This window comes from Dendrobates tinctorius, unplaced genomic scaffold (assembly GCF_039654945.1).
Source record: "Dendrobates tinctorius isolate UK_male_01 unplaced genomic scaffold, ASM3965494v1 ptg000039l, whole genome shotgun sequence".
Classification (NCBI taxonomy): domain Eukaryota; kingdom Metazoa; phylum Chordata; class Amphibia; order Anura; family Dendrobatidae; genus Dendrobates; species Dendrobates tinctorius.
The window spans coordinates 12,915,202-12,935,076 of NW_027361707.1; the positions used below are offsets into that span (position 1 = coordinate 12,915,202).

At 45.4% G+C, this 19,875-nt stretch overlaps 1 protein-coding gene across 1 annotated transcript in view; it reads left to right on the top strand.

Annotated features, from left to right (window-relative positions):
• Positions 1–19,875, top strand: part of CLNK (cytokine dependent hematopoietic cell linker) — a 102,607-nt gene that overhangs the window by 46,074 nt on the left and 36,658 nt on the right. Inside the window, exons 4-7 of the mRNA XM_073574741.1 lie at positions 10,317–10,423; positions 12,083–12,134; positions 14,680–14,768; positions 17,933–17,984. Of these exons, the coding sequence (XP_073430842.1) occupies positions 10,317–10,423; positions 12,083–12,134; positions 14,680–14,768; positions 17,933–17,984 (300 nt within the window). The remainder of the gene's footprint in view (positions 1–10,316; positions 10,424–12,082; positions 12,135–14,679; positions 14,769–17,932; positions 17,985–19,875) is intronic.

Below are 19,875 nucleotides of genomic sequence, written 5' to 3' on the forward strand. Positions count from 1 at the left end.
TCTGCAGCTTCCTCTTTGTCACCGTGTAAGATGGAACTGTATATGGGAAGGGTAACCTGAGTTTCATCAGGGTCAGATTCAGGCCGTGTAGCGTGTTAGGGGAATGTAGTGGTCTGGGTCAATGTACCAGCAGATTCATCGAGCAGTGGCTGGGCATCAGTGCACTTGTGTCGCCCCCAGGAGTACGGTCGCCACAGTGGCATTACCTTCCTCCTAGGGAGTGTGATGTCATGCTTGGGAGCAACGAAGGATCTCTCTAGCAGGTTAACTGATTGGGCGGCGTTATTCCCACGAGTCATGACCCTCCAAACAGCGTTCATGAAGGCAAAGTGTTTGTTTTACGTGGGCAGTATGGTTGCAAAGCTGAACCTTAAAGGAATGTCCAGAAGGGCACCACCAGGAGTGGAGCCTACGGTTAAATTCGACTCCACCTGGGAAACCTCAACCATGCCAGCTACAGAACAGATGCACACATTGCAAGCTTAATTCCGTTAACGAACGAGACTCCGTCATGCCCCGCGGTCCGAGTCCGGCTTACTAGAGGGACACGTGAGGCTCTGGCACATGAGATTGGCCAATAACTGGTGTGTCATGCCCTTACATGTCCGTGGCTGCATGTGCGCTACACTGAAAAGGCCAGCGTTTGTCGCTTACAGGTGCAGATAACCCGCTGAACAACGTTAGTGATGGGGATCACTGATTACAATTATTACCCGCGAACGATGATTTCCCAGTAAGTGCAGGTCAACCGCAGTTCCGGAATTAGGCCTAACCGTCATTCCTGAAAAAATTAAAAACTTACGTGTGCAAACCACAGGTGCTGTAGCTTGCTTAACAGCTCGCCAGCCGTTCTCACGCCCAGTATGGATTACACGTGATTGCACAAAGGTGAGAAAGGGTACCGTATCCCCAGATAACATGTATGGATAGCGTACACATTCAAAATATATGTCTATACATCAGGAGGCAGGCTCAGACGGTGTTAGGCCCAGTATGGATTGCACGTGATTGCACAAAGGTTAGAAAGGGTACCGTATCCCCAGATAACATGTATGGATAGCGTACACATTCAAAATATATGTCTATACATCAGGAGGCAGGCTCAGACGGTGTTAGGCCCAGTATGGATTGCACGTGATTGCACAAAGGTTAGAAAGGGTACCGTATCCCCGGATAACATGTATGGATAGCATACACATTCAAAATATATGTCTATACATCAGGAGGCAGGCTCAGTCGGTGTTAGGCCCAGTATGGATTGCACGTGATTGCACAAAGGTTAGAAAGGGTACCGTATCCCCGGATAACATGTATGGATAACGTACACATTCAAAATATATGTCTATACATCAGGAGGCAGGCTCAGACGGTGTTAGGCCCAGTATGGATTGCACGTGATTGCACAAAGGTTAGAAAGGGTACCGTATCCCCGGATAACATGTATGGATAGCGTACACATTCAAAATATATGTCTATACATCAGGAGGCAGGCTCAGACGGTGTTAGGCCCGTATGGATTGCACGTGATTGCACAAAGGTTAGAAAGGGTACCGTATCCCCAGATAACATGTATGGATAGCGTACACATTCAAAATATATGTCTATACATTAGGAGGCAGGCTCAGATGGTGTCAGGCACAGTATGGATTTGACGGCCCAGATTACACAGCGGAGGAGCAGGGAGAGGTAAAGATTGCAAATGCTGGGGCCCTGCCCAAGCAAGGGGGGGCCCACTCGTGGGCGTCGGTACTGGCACTGGGCCCCTCATAGTACAGCGGTGTGTCTGACGGCGGGTGTGCACCACCACCGTCAGAGACACTTGATTGCACTATGAGGGACCCTGTGCCAGTGCCCACGCCCAAGAGTCGGCCTACCCACCTGTCCAGGGCAACGGCACTCGCACGGTGTCGTGCGCTAGGTGGTGACCCCGGCCATGGGGGGGAGGCAGCACAGTTAGGGAGTTTTAGAAAGTGGCATATGTTGATGTTGGACATTCAGCTGATGCAAAAGGCGAAATATGTGAAGTCCCAGGAAGAGGTGGACCAAAGCAAGCCATTTTTCTGTCACCCTATGTGTCATCAGGGGAAGGTGGGACAAAATCCTTGGAAACCCATGCATGGTTCATTTTAATGAAGGTTAGATCATCCACATTTTGGGTTGACAGACGGGTCCTTTTTTCTGTCAGGATTGATCCAGCTGCACTGAAGACTCTTTCCGATAGCACACTTGCAGCTGGGCAAGCGAGCTCCTGTAAGGCATATTGGGCCAATTCAGGCCAGGTGTCCAGTTTAGCGGCCCAATAGTCAAAGGGGAATGACCTGTGTGGGAGAACATCGATATGGGAGGAAAAGTAGTTTGTAACCATAGTTGACAACTGCTGTCTCCTGTCACTTTCCATCGATGCAGTATTACCAGTTGTGTGAGCGGTATTTGAAAAATCAGTCCACAACATTGTCATGAAACCCCTGTCTCCAACGCCACTTCTGCTGTGTGCACCACGAACACCTCTGCCAAGCTGCCCCCGGCCCGTACGGCTCGTGTGAGAACCATCACCGCTGTTGTGTGCTGGGAATGCCTCAACCAACCGATTTACCAGAGTTGCTTGTTTATTAGCCAATATTAGGTCAAGGTTCTCCTGTGGCATGATGTTTTGTAATTTGCCTTTATAGCGTGGATCCAGGATGCTGGCCAACCAGTAGTCGTCATCGTTCATCATTTTGGCAATGCGGGGGTCCCTTTTTAGGATCCGCAAGGCATAATCTGACATGTGGGCCAATGTTCCCGGTGTCAATGATGCACTGCGAGTGCTGGTTGGAGGAGCACTTTCTGGCAAATCCACATCCCTCCAGTCACGCACAAACCCTGTACCAGACCTTGCCACGCCAACATTTTCACTTGCCCCACGAGATGCATCCTCCTCCCCTAAGTAATCATCCCCATCATCATCCTCCTCCTCCTCTTCTTCCTCCACCTCATCCAGGAGAGGTCCCTGAGCAGACAATGGCTGAATGTCATCAAGGATTCCCTCCTCCTCTTCCTCCTCATCAACATTGGCTGCAGACGCCTGCTCCTTAAGGTGCGTCAAAGTTTGCATGAGCAGACGCATAAGTGGGATGCTCATGCTTAGGATGGCGTCGTCTGCGCTTACCAGCCGTGTGCATTCCTCAAAACACTGAAGGACTTTACAGAGGTCTTTCAGCTTCGACCACTGCACACCTGTCAACTCCATGTCTGATCTCAAAGTGCCTGGCCGTGTATCCTCCCACAAATGCATTATGGCCTGCCTCTGCTCGCACAGCCGCTCAACCATGTGCAGGGTGGAGTTCCACCTTGTTGCAATGTCGATAATGAGGCGGTGGTTGGGAAGGTGGAGCAATCGCTGCAGCTTCTGCATACGAACGGAGTGTACAGGCGACCGGCGGATGTGCGCGCACAGTCTTCGCACCTTCTGGAGCAGGGCTGTTAACTCCGGATAATTTTTGAGGAAGCACTGCACCACCAGGTTCAAGGTGTGAGCCAAGCAAGGTATGTGGCTGAGTTTTGAAAGGGCTATGGCTGCCACAAAATTACGGCCGTTATCACTAACTACCTTGCCTGCCTCAAGATGTACACTGCCCAGCCATGACTCAGTTTGTCGCTTCAAGTACTCGGCCAGTACCTCGGCGGTGTGTCTGTCGCCCAAACACATCATCTGCAACACAGCCTGTTGACGCTTTCCACTAGCTGCTCGATAGGGGGACACATCGTGTGCAACAGTGGCAGCTGCAGATGGAGTGCTCGTACGACTGCGCTCTGTGGACGAGCTTTCGCTTCTGGAGGAGGAGGAGGAGGAGGGTCGAACGCCTACAGCCAACTGTTTCCTATACCGTGGGCTAGGCAGCACTGTCCCACCACTGCTGTCCCCTGTGGACCCTGCATCCACCACATTAACCCAGTGCGCAGTGATGGACACGTAACGGCCCTGGCCATGCCGACTGGACCATGCATCAGTTGTGAGGTGCACCTTTCCGCTCACTGACTGCTTGAGTGCATGGACAATGTGGTCTTTCACATGATGGTGGAGGGCTGGGATGGCTTTGCGAGAGAAGAAGTGGCGACTGGGTAGGTCATAGCGTGGTACTGCATAGGCCATGAGTTCGCGGAAAGCTGCGCTTTCCACCAACCGAAAGGGCATCATCTCAAACGAGATTAGTTTGGCAATGTGGGCGTTCAAACCCAGTGTACGCGGATGAGAGACTGAGTACTTTCTTGACCTACTCATAGTGTCTGGGAGGGTGAGCTGGACTTGAGAGCTGCATATGGTGGAAGTAGCGGTGGACAGGGCGGACTGAGAGAGGGTTGATGATGGTGATGGAGTTGTTGTTCTTTCTGATGGCCTAGAATCAGTCTTTCATTGATATAACAGTGGGATTTCCTGACTGCTGTGGCCTTGCACCGACACCTCAACATTTGCTGCTGTGCTAACCGGTGGGCTTACAGTGGGGGAAACAATGTAGCGTTGCTGACTACCTTCGTTGTGATCAGTTGCACATGTGGCACTTGAGGTTTGGTGTTGTGTCCACACTTGCAAGTGCATGCTGGTTAAATGTCTAAGCATGCAACTGGTATTCAAATTTTTCAGATTTTTCCCTCGGCTAAAGGTCTTTGCACACTTCTTACAGATAACCTTGGCCTGATCATGAGGATTTTGTTCAAAAAAGTGCCACACTGCACTCTTCCTACTTTGGCAGACATTTTGCGGCCTAGCACGCTGTGATCTTTTGACCCTCTGGACAAGCTGTCCAGCAACTCTTTTGATGTTTGGAACCTGTCTTTGGAGTGCTCCGGGCCTGCCAGATAACAGCTGTTGCGATGTCGATGTCTGCTGTGGATGCTCCTCATCTGAGCTATTGGAAGCAGCACCCTCTTCCCCCAATGGATGCCAATCTGGGTCAACAACTGGGTCATCCATCACCTCCTCTTCTATGTCATGTGCACCTTCCTCTGTGTCACCGTGTATGGTGGTATAGTGTGCGGGAAGGGGCACCTGAGTCTCATCAGGGTCAGAATCTGGCTCTGTACACTGCGAGGACAATGTAGTGCTCTGAGTGAATGTACCAGCAGAATCATCCATCAGCGGCTGTGCATCAGTGCACTCCATGTCAGATTCATCTTGGCCTGGGTAATTCACCATTTCACTTGATAATCCAGGCATGGTATGTGAAAACAGCTCCATGGAGTAATCAGTAGTATGGCCTGCGTCATCCTTCAATCTTGGTTGGGGTGAAGGACACAAGGAAAGGTGTGGTTCATGAACATGAGCCTCCAATGACGACTCAGTGCTTTTACTTTTTACAACTGAAGAAGAGGAGGCGATAGAGCTGGAGGCTGAGTCAGCAATGTAAGACAAAACTTTTTCCTGATGCTCTGGCTTTAAAAGCGGTTTGCCAACTCCTAGAAAACTAAGCGTTCGAGGCCTTATGTAGCCAGACGATGACGCAGGCTCAACACCTCTTGCATTCGGTCCTATTTTGCTCTTGCCACTACCATCAGATCCACCACCAACACCATCATTACCAGCTGCCAACCCCCGCCCAATTCCACGGCCTCTTCTACCAGCCTTCCTCATTTTTGGTAGAAATGTAGACAAAATCCAACAAACTATATAGTAATGTAAAACAAGGTACAAGGTGTCTATAGGACAGGGGAGATTTTGAATTTCTGCAGACACTAGTGGACACTGGACACTTTTGGATTGTGTGAGGCCCACTGAGTATCTGAGCGCTCTGTCACAGGCTCGATGGCAGAGCTGTGACCAAAGTGACTAGAGGATAAGGGAGATTTTGAATTTCTGCACACACTTGTGGACACTTATGGATTGTGTGAGGCCCACTGACTAGTATCTGAGCGCTCTGTCACAGGCTCGATGGCAGAGCTGTGACCAAAGTGACTAGAGGATAAGGGAGATTTTGAATTTCTGCACACACTTGTGGACACTTATGGATTGTGTGAGGCCCACTGACTAGTATCTGAGCGCTCTGTCACAGGCTCGATGGCAGAGCTGTGACCAAAGTGACTAGAGGATAAGGGAGATTTTGAATTTCTGCACACACTTGTGGACACTGGACACTTATGGATTGTGTGAGGCCCACTGAATATCTGAGCGCTATGTCACAGGCAGAAATTGGCTAGTGTATCACAAACTACAAGGCGTATGTAGAATTGGGCAGAATTGGAATCTCCCTAGAGTGCAGGTCTGTAAGAACGGAACATGTCCTCGACTTATTCGCACAGAGTGACTCACTGATAGCTTCACTGTGGCTGTGATAACAGCCGTTACACGGTACTGTGTGAGGAGCGTACACCGCTGTATGGTGTGAAAAAATGCACGCTCAGTACCTCAGCAGGACAAAAAAAAAAATTGTGATTGCTTTTAAAAAAGCAGTTTGCGGAGCAGTGGGTAAACAGCAATGCAGGAATGTCAGGAAGCCTTAGAAGGCAGCCCAACAACCAACACCACTGATACACCACTATATAGCCTCCCCTTGCACTGCACAGTGACTGGTGTGTTGTACAGGCAAAATCGCTAGCAGCAGAAGCAGTTTTTTTTTCTTCTTCTCAGCAGGACAAAAAAAAAAATTGTGATTGCTTTTAAAAAAGCAGTTTGCGGAGCAGTGGGTAAACAGCAATGCAGGAATGTCAGGAAGCCTTAGAAGGCAGCCCAACAACCAACACCACTGATACACCACTATATAGCCTCCCCTTGCACTGCACAGTGACTGGTGTGTTGTACAGGCAAAATCGCTAGCAGCAGAAGCAGTTTTTGGTGTCTTCTTCCCCGCCTAACGCTCTCCCTACAAAATCAGCAGCAGCAGCAGCTCTCCCTATTCTGAGATCAGCATGAGTAACATGGCGGTCGGCGTGCACGCCCTTTTATACCCCCTGTGATGGCCCCCAAAGCAAGCCAATCACTTGCATGCCCTTCTGAAAGATGGTGGTGACCCGTGCCTATGTCATCACGTTGCCCACAGTGTCCGTGGATCCTGATTGGCTGAAAAAGAGCGCAAGACAAACTTTTGAAACGCGACTTTGGCGCGTAAGTCGCCGACCTTGTGGCCGACCTCATCCTAGGGTCGGGTTTCGTTTCATGAAACCCGACTTTGCTAAAAGTCGGCGACTTTTGAATTTTTTCGACCCGTTTCGCTCAACTCTAGTCCCTGTATTTCTGCAGGTGGGCCTTAACCTCCTGCTTAGCCTACTGTTCAATCTTGAGCTCTCGGAGAACTTTATCCCTCTCCCCTGCCAGGCAGCGATACTAGTCCTCTCTTTGGTGAAACTCCTGCCTTCAACTCCACGTCTGCGGACAGTTTCCGAATGGCTTGTTCACTTTGTGTTCTCGCTTTCCGCACTGAATTTATTTTAGACTCCAAGGCCGCGATTTCCTCAGCCTTCTGCTCTTCCAGACATTTTAGTTCAGCCTGCAAATCTGCCACTTTTTCCTTCTCACCAGCAAATTCTTTGGCGAGGTCCTGGAACTCCTGTGCTTTGTTGCAGCAGGTTATTTCCAGCCGAGCAGAGTGCAGCTTCTCCTCTGTGAAGCAGATGGTATGAAGCAGCTTCTGAACCTGCGCTTCCTTCGCTCTGAGCTGAGCCTTGACTGCCAAGAGCTCGGACTCCAAGTGATGCACCTGATCCAGTTGTGCGGAGTTGGCAGATTCCATACTCGACACCTTCAACCTCTCATTCGCCAGCTGTTGAAAGGTCTACTTTATAGTGTGGATTGTTCGGCCAATGAGGCGTCACAACTGAGTCCCATCTGGCTGGATGGAAACTATCCTCTCCAGTCGTTCACTATGTGTCAGGCTTGTACTCTGTTCTACTGATGCACAGGATGGTCTAAAAAATGTGTGAAACAACTCACAGAAATTGGTTATACCATTTACACTGCAGCCGCTAATGTTTTTGCCTTGACAATTTGATGTTTCCAAGATTGGAAGTTTAGAACTATGAAGCACACTGTGTGCCTCACTGCTGTCTTGGTGAAAACCAGTCTTAAGATTGTCTAAAAGCATATGTCAACACATCAGCATGTGGGGAAGCATCTGGCAAAATTTACTCTTGTACCGTGGATCTAACAGAGTGGCAACCCTGTAGTCAGCACTATTTCTAAATATAACAATATGAGCATCATGTTGCAGATAGTGCAGCAAGAAGGCACTCATGTGTTGGGTTCTTCTATAAGGTCCAAGTCTATGTTGTGTTGATGGTAGGGTAACATTCAAGCTTGCTTTCTCCGTCCCCTCATTCCAACCACGGACAACAGAGAGGGGATCATTATCTTATTCCTCTCCTGACTGTTGCTCGACCATCAGCTCTTCCTCCTCGTCCTCCTCCATTTGTTTCTCATATCCTGCACCTTCACTGACAGTTTGTCTGGTACCATAGTCCCCCCACGTTTGCTGTAATCCACCCTCTCATGGCACTCGCTTGTGTGACAACAGTCCAAAACTTCCTGCAACGTCCCTGGCCATGCTTGCCCGTCCATGTGTCGGGTGAAATCCACTCTTTCAGACATTTGTGTCTAATAATGGTCAAAAACAACAGGCATGTCCACTTCCATAACAATTAATGGGCTTTCACTCACCCCAACTGTAGCAGGCAAAGAAGTGGAAGTTCTGTGGCTGGAGACCTCTGTGAGAACAGTTTGCCATGGTGACAGAGGAAGAAGAAGCAGTAGATGCAGTTGATGGGGCAGCCGGTGGTTGGTGAGACTCGCTAGGCCGCATTTTAGTGCAGAGAGATTCCCAGACTAATTCATGTTGATCGCGAATGTACAGGTTCATGCATGTAGTAGTCAAATTATTGGAATTTTTGCTTCTTATGAGTCATTTTTGTTCAAAGTTGGCAGATAACTAGTTGGGTCATTCTTTGCAGTCTCAAAAAATACACAGGCTAGGCAGCTTTTGCTGTCCCAGAGAACTACAGACCCATGACTGCTGTTGGCCACAGCCAGAGTTGTGGCTGAGAATGCAGTGCTTGTCATGATTGCATCACTCCGTGTCTGTACAGGAAACCACAACATAACCTCTACATCTTCATCCTCCTCTGCCTCCTTTTGCTGAGCTACTCAGCTGTGTGCCTCTGGGTTCATACTAAGTGGAATCTACTACCTCATCATCTTCCTTTCTGTTCTCCCACTCCTTGCTCTAAGAGTCAACCTCCTCTTCCTCCCCCGATGGCACAGTACACTTCACATGTGCCTCAGGTATCTGACTCTCATCAGGATCCTCTGCCTGTGGGGATTAACGCCTGGTGATGAGGGTCTGGATTCTGCTCTGACCCTACTTCGTCTGACCCCGGAAACAACTGAAAAAAATTTTGGGCATTGGTGCAAATGCTTTCCTCCTATTCCGTCTGTGAATCTTTGGAGCTGACCTCTCATGTGAATGGATGAGAATGTGTGAACAGCTCTGCAGACTTGCTCATCTGTGGTTCCCCACAGTCAGATGGGCGGTTGGAGAGTTTTGACACAGGGAGAAGCAAGGATAATTTTGGTGCCACCTCTGAGGACTGTACTGTGTGTGATGTTAAGGTGGAGGAAGAAGAGGATAGGTCATTTGATGCAGCACTTACAATTCACTGGAGCGCATGCTCTTTCTGGCCCTCATCTACAAGGCATACTGCTGTGCGGCTGCCAAAGTAAGGCAGTAAAGTAACAGTAACGTCCAGTAACAGAAGTTTTCAGTTGTCTTTGGAAAAGACGAACTGGTGTTTGTTGAGTAGAGTTTTCAGTTACATTACCACCTACCCGACATACACCACGAACACCAAGCCTATTCCCCTTCCACCATGACCTTGCTTTTTCCCCACTCATATTGGATGTACCCTTCCTCTCTGTTAACCAGCTGTTTCACAACCTTAGGCCTGGACCTGTCAGTCACCTATCACTAAATTTACAATCCGCGTTTATTTGCTGAGATAGTGTGGCTGGACCACAGAATTACCACAAGTGATTTATATGCTGAAATGTAGACTGGTGGCTGGATCACGCAATTAGCACTTAGGATTTAGATGCTGAAATGTGGACTGGTGGCTGGAAGACACAATTAGCACAAAGGATTGATATGCTGAAATGTGGACTGGTGGCTGGACCACACAATTAGCACAAAGGATTTATATGCTGAAATGTATAATGGGATAACTTACTTATTACAGGGGGTCCTACAGCTGGAAACTCTAGTGGCCATGAGGAAGGAGCACCCTAGATATATAAATTCCTGCATTTTTACAATTTTATGTTATACATTTGGTAAATGATGGTTATTTTCATGTTCCAGATAAAAGATTTTTCTGTACAGAAATGAATAACCAGATTTTTAACAGCCTGCTATTAAATCCTGCTGGCCATCATGATTCTAGAAGTACAATAGCTGCAAGACCACAGGTAACCAAGAGGCCAATATTATTTTATGTATTAAATGGATTTTCCATAAATTGCTCATCCTTAGAAAAGGCCACCAATATTTTATTGGTTAAGGCCCAACTCTTAGCCGATCAGTAGAATGAGAAAAGCTACAGTCCCTTCATTATTTACTAAGGCATACTTTTTTGTTCAAAGGACACTGTGCCTCCACTGCATTTCAGTCCTAAGAATGTGAATGGGACTGAGCTGCAATAGTTGGTAGAACTAAGCTACACTTGATGTTTTTTGTGCTCTGAAGGGGTAAACAAGTCATAAAAACTCCTTTATTTATCATTTGTTTTCATTTCAAAGAGAGCAAATTTAAGAAATGATGCCCACTGTCTGGTAGGTGAGGTGCTGGCTGAACCTGGATCAAGTCCAGAAAATAATCATACAAGAAAAACAGCCGCACTCAAAAAAGTGATTTTCTCGAATGCAAGTGAAAACATTTATTAAATTCAACCACAGAAAGGTATGACGAGATAATGAGGTAACGTTTCGACCCGATCATGGATCTTTATCAAACCTCACTTAGGCAAAAGTAAGGATGGCTAAGATGAGCCAGGAGTGAACCAAAGCAAAGTGAATAGAAGTCCCAGCTGGGGCTTAAAGTATTTGCAGGGCAGGCGCCGTCACATACCACCACAGACGGTGCCTGCCCTGCAAATACTTTAAGCCCCAGCTGTGAGATGTGACATTGTAAATGGCGTATTCTGTGTTATCTACTATACATAGAGGTATGACATTTCATTGTAATTCCTGTCTGTGATGAAAATGAGACTGCTGACAAGCTGTCTTGCAGGAAAGGACATGTGAATCTAGCATTAAGCTTTATGGATAATTGCAAAATTTGGGATTTTCTTTTGCTGGTATTTAACAGGAAAATTTGCAGCCGTTCTTGAGATATTAACACTTTTTTCTTTACAACTTGTTGACTAGAAAATTGACCACCACTGAAAGGTGGCCGGGATTGGTAGGCTAAAGTGTGCTTTATAAAATACAAAAGAAAACACAGATGGCACCGCTATTACCATGGTGAGTCCAAGCTGTAATCTGTTATCATGCTGCCGGTTTGCCTTCAGTCACAGGTGCTCATCCTTAGGAAACCACAGTGATATCCATAGTCAAATTGAGAAAAGAAGGACCACACTCACCGGGCTAGTGAAGAAAAAACTTGCTGCTTTATTGGCACATGTGAAACATTCTGGCTGGGGGAGTGAGAGCAGGAGTGTGCAGAGAGCTGACAAAGGCCGTTTCGCCCTAAAACAGCGTTTAAACGGTTCCAAAGTGTGCTTTAGCAATCCTGGCCAGATATAAACCTAATAGGAAAAGTATGTAAGTATTGTGTGTTCTGCTGTCTAGCAGCTGTGGTCGGTCTCCAAAGCAGCAAACTATAAACAAAATAAAGGAAAAATGTTAATATCTCGAAAATAGCTGAGAATTTTAACAAGCAGTAAAATGAAAAAAATGCTAGTATTTACAAGTGCTATCTGACAATATCCCTCCAAGAAGATGGGATTAACCCTTTAAGTAAAGTTAAAAAAGAAAAACATCAATGAAGAAATGGAAAATGTTATAAAAGCCACTACCTATTAGAATGGTTTGACTACATGTCTATTCTACTATTATATTATCTTTCAGTTTCCTTCACAGATACAAAAGTCTTATTTGAAGGAGACAAGATCAGTCAGAGGTATTAAACCGTTCAATATTTTGCTATTATCTAGTTTAATTAAAAAAAACTTTTTTTATTAGATTTAAAATCTTTATCCACCAACGTCTAAAGGCCCCGTTACACATAACGATGTCCCAGCGATCCCACCAACGATCCGACGTGGATGGGATTGCTGGGACATCGTTAGGCTGATTGCTGGTGAGCTGTCACATAGACAGCCCCTCCATCGATCAGGACCAGCGAGCAAGCTGGTTTCTAATGTAAACATCGGGTATCCAGGAGTCGCGGCTCTTGGATACCCGCTGTTTACCTTGGAAATCGGCGTACACACTGGTTTCCAAGGTAAACATCGGGTATCTAAGAGCCGCACGGCTCCATGATACCCGCTGTTTACCTTGGAGACCAGCGTGTATGCCAGTTTCCAAGGTAAACAGCGGGTATCCAAGAGCCGCAGCTCTTGGATACCCAATGTTTACATTAGAAACCAGCGTCCAGCTTCGCTGATCGCTGGTCTCTCGCTGCCACACGCAGCGATGCTCGCTGGTCAGCGGGAGACCAGCGATGAGAAAATGGCCCAGGCCGATCAAGCACTATCAGCGATACCCGGCGTGGGGGCCAGTTGCTGATGTCCATCACACACAGCGATCTCGCTGGCGAGATCGCTGTGGTGTCACAAAATCAGTGATCTCGCTAGCGAGATCGCTGTGTGTGATGGGGCCTTTAGACGGAATTATCTGCAATGTCTCCATCTCAAGGAAAGAACCACAGTCTCCATACCAGGTTGGGTGGAGTAAATATGCATGGTTATGCCTTAAAGTTGCGTGCTCTGCCAGTTCATCCCTTAATGTACTGTACCTGGGAACGGTCACTAAACAGTGTACAGAGCTGTGGTGTTCCATTCCATAACATTTTTACATCAGGCCAATGCAATCCCTGGGAGTGTCAGTGCTGAAACCTCTGGAAAGGCACCGGAGGTGAGTATAGGTGTTATTTTACCCGGTTGAAACATAGGGATTGAAAAGGGGTTGCCCAAGTAGTGGACAACTTCTTTAACCCCTTTCAGACATCGGGCACAATAGTATGCTGATGTTGAACTCCCTCCCTTTGATGTGGGCTCTGGTGCTTAGCCCACATCTTTTCTGGCACATGTCAGCTGTTTTGAACAGCTGACATTTGCCTCTAACAGCTGAGGGTGGAATCAGGATCCACCCATGGCTGTTTAATAGTTAAATACTGCTGTCTATATCTGACAACAGCATTTAAGGTGCACTTACGGCAAGCGCCCTGGAAATCCCACCCATCGGAGACCCCGTCATGTGATCAGTTGGCATGACTACTAGAGGTCTCAAGCAGACCTCTACGGTTGTCACTGCTGGATTGCTATGAGCGCCTCCCCACTCACAAGGTGTGTCTCCGTCCCGGTGTGTGGCTAAGTATGTGGTGCTTTCCACTTACATCTGGCCTGTCGGCCTCTTCTGGCTCAAGGAATCCTTCTTCTGGAATCAGGGCAGCAATTAATCCAGGAGACTCATAGTTTATAAAAACCAAACTTTTACTTTGTGAATGGCAGTCTGTATATTATTTACAAGCAGATTCAATGGATAAGGCCCAACAGGTTATCTTTCCCACAGGTACCGACACAACTTCAGCTCTGGTTCTCGGTATAGGTGGCATATCTCCTTCTCTGGCTTTCCTAGGCCTTGGAGATCTTCCTCACTTCTAGCAGTATATCTGGATTGCAATACCTTCCACCTCATGTAGTCTGAGTCTATCTTTCCCGGTAGCTTCACAAGCAGACTGTGTCCCAGGCCCTTGAAGTCCATCTCGAGGTTGCCCCAGGCCATTAGATGAAATCAAACGGAAGGGTATTTGCGGCAATCCACTGCCCCAAGTATTAGGCTCATGCTGTCCCTAGCAGCCTTAGTACTACTTTGTTACTCTACTGCTGCCCTCCCACTCATTGTCTGTCACTTCCTACACTTGACACTAGCACTCAGTTCCCCATCCCAAAGTGGGCCGGCCACTACAGCTAACTCCATCCCAGCTAACTGCATCCCCAGTGAGTGTAATACCTTTTTCACATACATGGGGATCAAATACATTTAACCTTTGAATGTCAGGGAGCAATCCATCAGCTCCCACCATTATTACATAGGCCTACGAGTGGCTGACACTCAGACGGAGTCTATTACATTACAGTCTATGGCCCCGTTGACGCATACACCTGAATCCTGCATTGTAGAGGGGTTCGAACGTATGGCCAGACTAGGCCACTAGACGCAAAGTGAAAGCACCCTTACTACTGCATCAAATCACTGCTTGTCTTGTTACACAATGTTGTTGGAGTGGAAAGAGATTGATTATGAACCAGAGAAGCAACAACAGATTTGGTAAGGTAAGTATTTCTACGGATTTGTTTTAAGAGCATTGGGGGAAAAATTGCCTTCGATTTGGAAATATAAATATAGATTATTATATACTGTACTATTCTTTAGTGTATAATTAATGTTTTAAGGGTTTTAAAGCTTCTATTTTGGAAATTACCCTTTGAATTTTCTTCCAGACCACAGAATGTTAAGCATGGCAAATTTTAAAGATACAATTCCGCCGCCAAGATCTACACCTGTTAACTACGATGACTGTGAACAGAATGTAAGCGTGTACAGTAATAAAGTAATTCAGTGAAGGGAAAATTAGACGTGATTTGCAGAGAATCTGTTATCAGATTAAAATTTTGTAGAATTGAAAAAAAAAAAAGCTTTCAATAATATTTTGTATGTGTCCAAGGTAGAAGCTTATGGGCTGAGTTGGAGGAAACTGGAATCAAATATTTTGATGTCAATATTTTCCCCAGGATGATATTGACTATTAGGATATTGACTTTTAAGATTGCTATATCCAATACTCTTTGCTAGAGATCAAGTCCTGTTCCTTCTGAAAAGGCAAATTGCATATTTAAATACCCAGAGGAACATTGTATTGCCTCTCTACACTGATTAGCCACTGTCTGCAAGGAGAAAAGTTGCCCCTTAAGCCTGTTTCACACATCAGTTTTTTGGCGTCAGTCAAAATCCGCCAATTTCTGAAAAAAACAGATCCACCAAAAAAGAGGCGGATCTGTTTTTTTCCCCCATAGACTTACATTAGTGGCGGATCTTGACTGACGGTCGTCCGTCACACCCGTTTTTTGACGGATCTGCCAATATGACGGACTCTGCAATGTTTTATTTTGTTGATGGTCCACTATTTTCAACTGCGCAGGTCCGGCAGCTTTTCTCCGGGAACATTGTTAACCCTGAATGCCGTTCCGGGATCGTGAAAAATTCTCTCTCTCTCTCTCCCCTGTCAAAACAACGGTCCGGTGGCACACGTTGATGTGAGAGCGGAGACGGATCTGTTTTCCGCCATTTTCGCAGATTGCAACTGACATCAAAAACGTATGTGTGAAACAGGCCTTAAGTTTAGGGAAGCTTTGCATTTATAATATGGCAGAACTTGACATAAGTATTGAACTTTTTCCAGTTACTAAAATCCTAATTTAAGTTAAAATCAACTTTGTACAAAACTCCCCTTTTCCAGTCTAACACGAGCCTTTATTATTTCATTCTGCTTATTTCTATTTTTATTCATAGTTTAAAGTTTAACTGTAGTTTTAGAAAACTTTTGACATCTCATAGAGATATTCCAAAAGTTGTGATCTTGGGTGTTAAATCTCACACTGATCTCTAAAATGAAGGAACAGGATTATTCATCCAAGACTTTTTCTTTAGATGTTTTATTACTACAGGATATTTTCTCATTTTGTTTTTATCTCAGGTTCTGCTTCCTAAATGGCCACAGAGTGAATGTACACCTATTCATTGCACTTATGCCAACATATGCTCTGGCTCAATTTTTTTGGTTTTAGTTTGTTTTTTTGCACATTGTACAAACAAGGGTGTGACTCCCTTTTTTGGACTGTTCATTTTTTTTATATAGCTTTCCAGGGTGTCTGAACAGTTGGGACCCAGGAACTACTCTGCCCTTATAGATTTTTACATCTGCTGACTCAATGTGAGGTGAACAACAAGAGATAAGCTGGAGTCACACATAGCGACTTACCAGCGATCCCGACAATGATATCAACGTGTCAGGATCGCTGGTAAGTCGCTATGTGATCACTGGTGAGCTGTCAAACAGCTTCACCAGCGATTAGCACAGTGACGCCGCGCACGCGGCATCGCTGTGTTCGTTAGCGCTGATGCCATGGATCCATGTTAAAAAAAAAAATAGAATTAAAATATTGTTATTCTCACCTTCCGACGTCCCGCATAGCCATCCTGCCTCTCTCCACGCTCCGATCCCAGTAATCCTTTGCGAGAATTACCGCGATGACATCCGTTCTCGCGGGATCGTGAAGTCTCGCGGTCATTCTTGCAAAAGATTACTGGGACCGGGAGCGAGGAGAGAGGCGGGAAGACTGCACGGGATGCCTGAAGGTGAGAATAATAACAATATTTTTTATTTTTTTTATTATTTTACAGCTGATCGCTGGTCTCCCGCCTGTCACACGCAGCGATGCGTGCTGGCCAGCGGGAGATCAGCGACGAAAAAAATGTCCAGAGGTCTCTTGCAGCGATCAGCGATACCGGCAGGGGGGCCGGTCGCTGATCGCTGTCACACACAACGATCTCGCTGGTGAGATCGCTGTTGGGTCACAAAAGTTGTGACTCAGCAGCGATCTCGCTAGCGAGATTGCTATGTGTGACGGGGCCCTTAGGTACTGTCCCGATTGGGGTACTCCTTGTCGTGGTAGGATGGCTTTTACACTTTTTTGATCAAATCAATGTTATCTGGGTACCCTATGTTATTTACATGTACTATTGCAATTTACTTACTAACAGAGCATTTGCTCATTTTGCTTCTATTTTAGGTTCTACCTCCAAAAATGTGTTTTATGCATGTCATGCATATAAAATTATGGGGTGTTTCCAAATTGCGATTACGCCGCACCGGTCCTTTCAAATGCGGTCTCTTCTCTCTGGCTGTGATTGGATGACATGTCTACGTTATCCACACAGTGCCTGAAGTCTTGCACCTGTGCAGTAGAATCAGAGAGCTGCGTAGGCGGGCCTCACTCTGCCCTATTGAATAGCCAGGGAGCTAGTGACTTGAGTTTGTGCCACTGGTCTGATTCCACTGCGCAGGCGTGAGACTTTGGACACTATGTGGGTGACATAGAGATGTCATTCATGTACATCCAGAGAGAAAAGGTGGTGTTTGAAGGTATCAGGGTGGCACGGGATAACAATCTGTAGACACCAATCGGACTGGACCGCTAAATTTACATACAGTGCAGGACATATACAAAGCACATTTTTGGAAGTGTGCAGGGGACCCTCTGAGGATATAATGGGGTTGTAGGAACCCTGTTCACATGATCTTTGATGTTGATGGGCAGGGCTCGTGAGCAAAAAAAATGATGACACGTTCCTTTTAACTCTGCATTTAGGAAGCAAATACACAATAAACCTTTTGTATGAAAGGTTTATATAGACAGAGTTTTATTTTTACTGGCTGGATCTCAAATTTGGAGTGTTAGGTTTCTTCCACTTTATTCACTTGTATCAGGTAGATGGTCATAGGGTTTATTCATAGAGATTTGATATGAAATCTTTTCCAGGATTTCTTATATGTTCTTTCATTTAAAAGATAAAAAAAAAGAAATTTTGAGTATACAGTCATCTTAGAAAAAGACTAAAATGTCAGATTTGCATATAATGCATGATCAGTCGTTGCTGATGATAAGTGAGAATATTATTTTTTTATATTTTTAGTCTACCTGGAGCAGCAGAAAAACATGGGATATAAACTCACAGCCCACCAGAGGTATCACGTCAAGTTATTATAGCAATAAAGATCTTGATTCAGTTATTATATCAATTGATTCACTCTGTCATTTAAACATTTACTTAAGATCACTTTTTAAAAATATTATTCCTTAATTTCTAATTCTCTTGCCAGATTTTATCCAATGTGTTTACACAGAAATAATTAGTTTTAAAGAGTTTTATTAAATAATTTTATTTAAAAAAAATTCACTTTTATTTTAAAGAGATAATAAATTAGACCATTTTGAATTATTCTTTATTTTTGGCATATTAGAATAATTTTAGAACAAATTTAACAAAAACATATACATTTTTCAATAAGGACTCCCATTCATCACATTAACGAAATATATTTTCAATCTAGAGTTTCCAGATAAAATTGTCATGATATCAGTGCGGGTTTGACTCGCACACGTGGGGTTAATGTCTGGAACCAGTGCTGATGACTGGCATTTCTGGGGTTAAAGGTTGTGATCCCAGTGCAGGCTTACCTGCACACCTGGGGCTTATGATTGTGGCCTCTCCCTGGTTCTGGGGGAGGCTTCTTATAGCCTCAGGACGCTCCCATCCCCGTCAGTTATACTTTCGCCCTTTGCATTGTGTGGCGACCCCTGAGTGTGTTTGTGCTGTGTTCTTGTTTGCCTGATAACTTGGTGTATGACTCGGCCTGTTCTCTGGATACTGCTTGTTGGATTCTGCTTGGTACCTTCTATGTCTGTTTGGTTTTGACCCCTGCTTGGCCCCGACTCTCCATTCTCTCATCCCTGGTACTTTACTGTTATCTCTGTGTATGACCCGGTTTGTCTGACTTTGGGAATTCCTGTATTAGTGTTCTGCCTATCTCTGACAGCAGGACTCTAAGCCCCGCCCCTTGCGGTCACATGACCGTAGGTCCTTCACTGCTCACTGACTTTAGCTTCTCCAGGTCCTGTTTGCCAGAACTAGCTGGCCGTGTCTGACCCCGGGCCCCTCTGCAGTGTGGGTGAGTCCTTGCCCAGCGGTGGCTGCACGCCGACCTTAACAGGACCGTGACAAAAATTAAAGGTTAAGAAAACAAGATAATTGTTATTGATTCTTCTGCTACTTCATAGTTTTTTATATGTTAAATACATTTTTCAAAGTTATCTTAAAGATTGTAAATTTTCCCCAACAGTCTGTGAATCATGTTTGGTGTACAGTAGGTGCCAGGAATCAGACCACCAGTCATTAGCATGTTAATATTAAAAATGGAATAACTTACATTATTGGGAAAAAAAACTCCTTTAACCCCTTTCCTACATTAGACGTACTATTCCTTCCATGTGACCTGGGACCTAAGTCCCAAGGACGGAAGAGTACGTCTAGCGCGATCAGCGGCGCTCACGGGGGGAGCACCGCTGATCGCGGCCAGGTGTCAGCTGTGATAATCACTATGTTTAAAAAAAAAGTGTAAAATAATTTATTTAAAAAATCGCTAAATAAATTTAAAAAAAAAATATTCCCTAATAAATTCATTTTTTTAAATAAAAAAAACAAACAATAAAAGTACACATATTTGGTATCGCCGCGTCCGTAAATACCCACCCTATAAAACTGTCCCACTAGTTAACCCCTTTATTGAACCCCTTAAAAAATAAAAAATGAAGCAAAAAATAATGCTTTATCATCATACCGCCGAACAAAAAGTGCAATAACGCGCAATCAAAAAGACGGATATGAATAACCATAGTACCACTGAAAACGTCATCTTGTCCCGCAAAAAACGAGCTACCACACAGCATCATCAGCAAAAAAATAAAAAAGTTATAGCTCGCAGAATAAAGCAATGCAAAAATAATTATTTTTTATATAAAATTGTTTTCATTGCATAAAAGCGCCAAAACATAAAAAAAGACATAAGTGAGGTATCG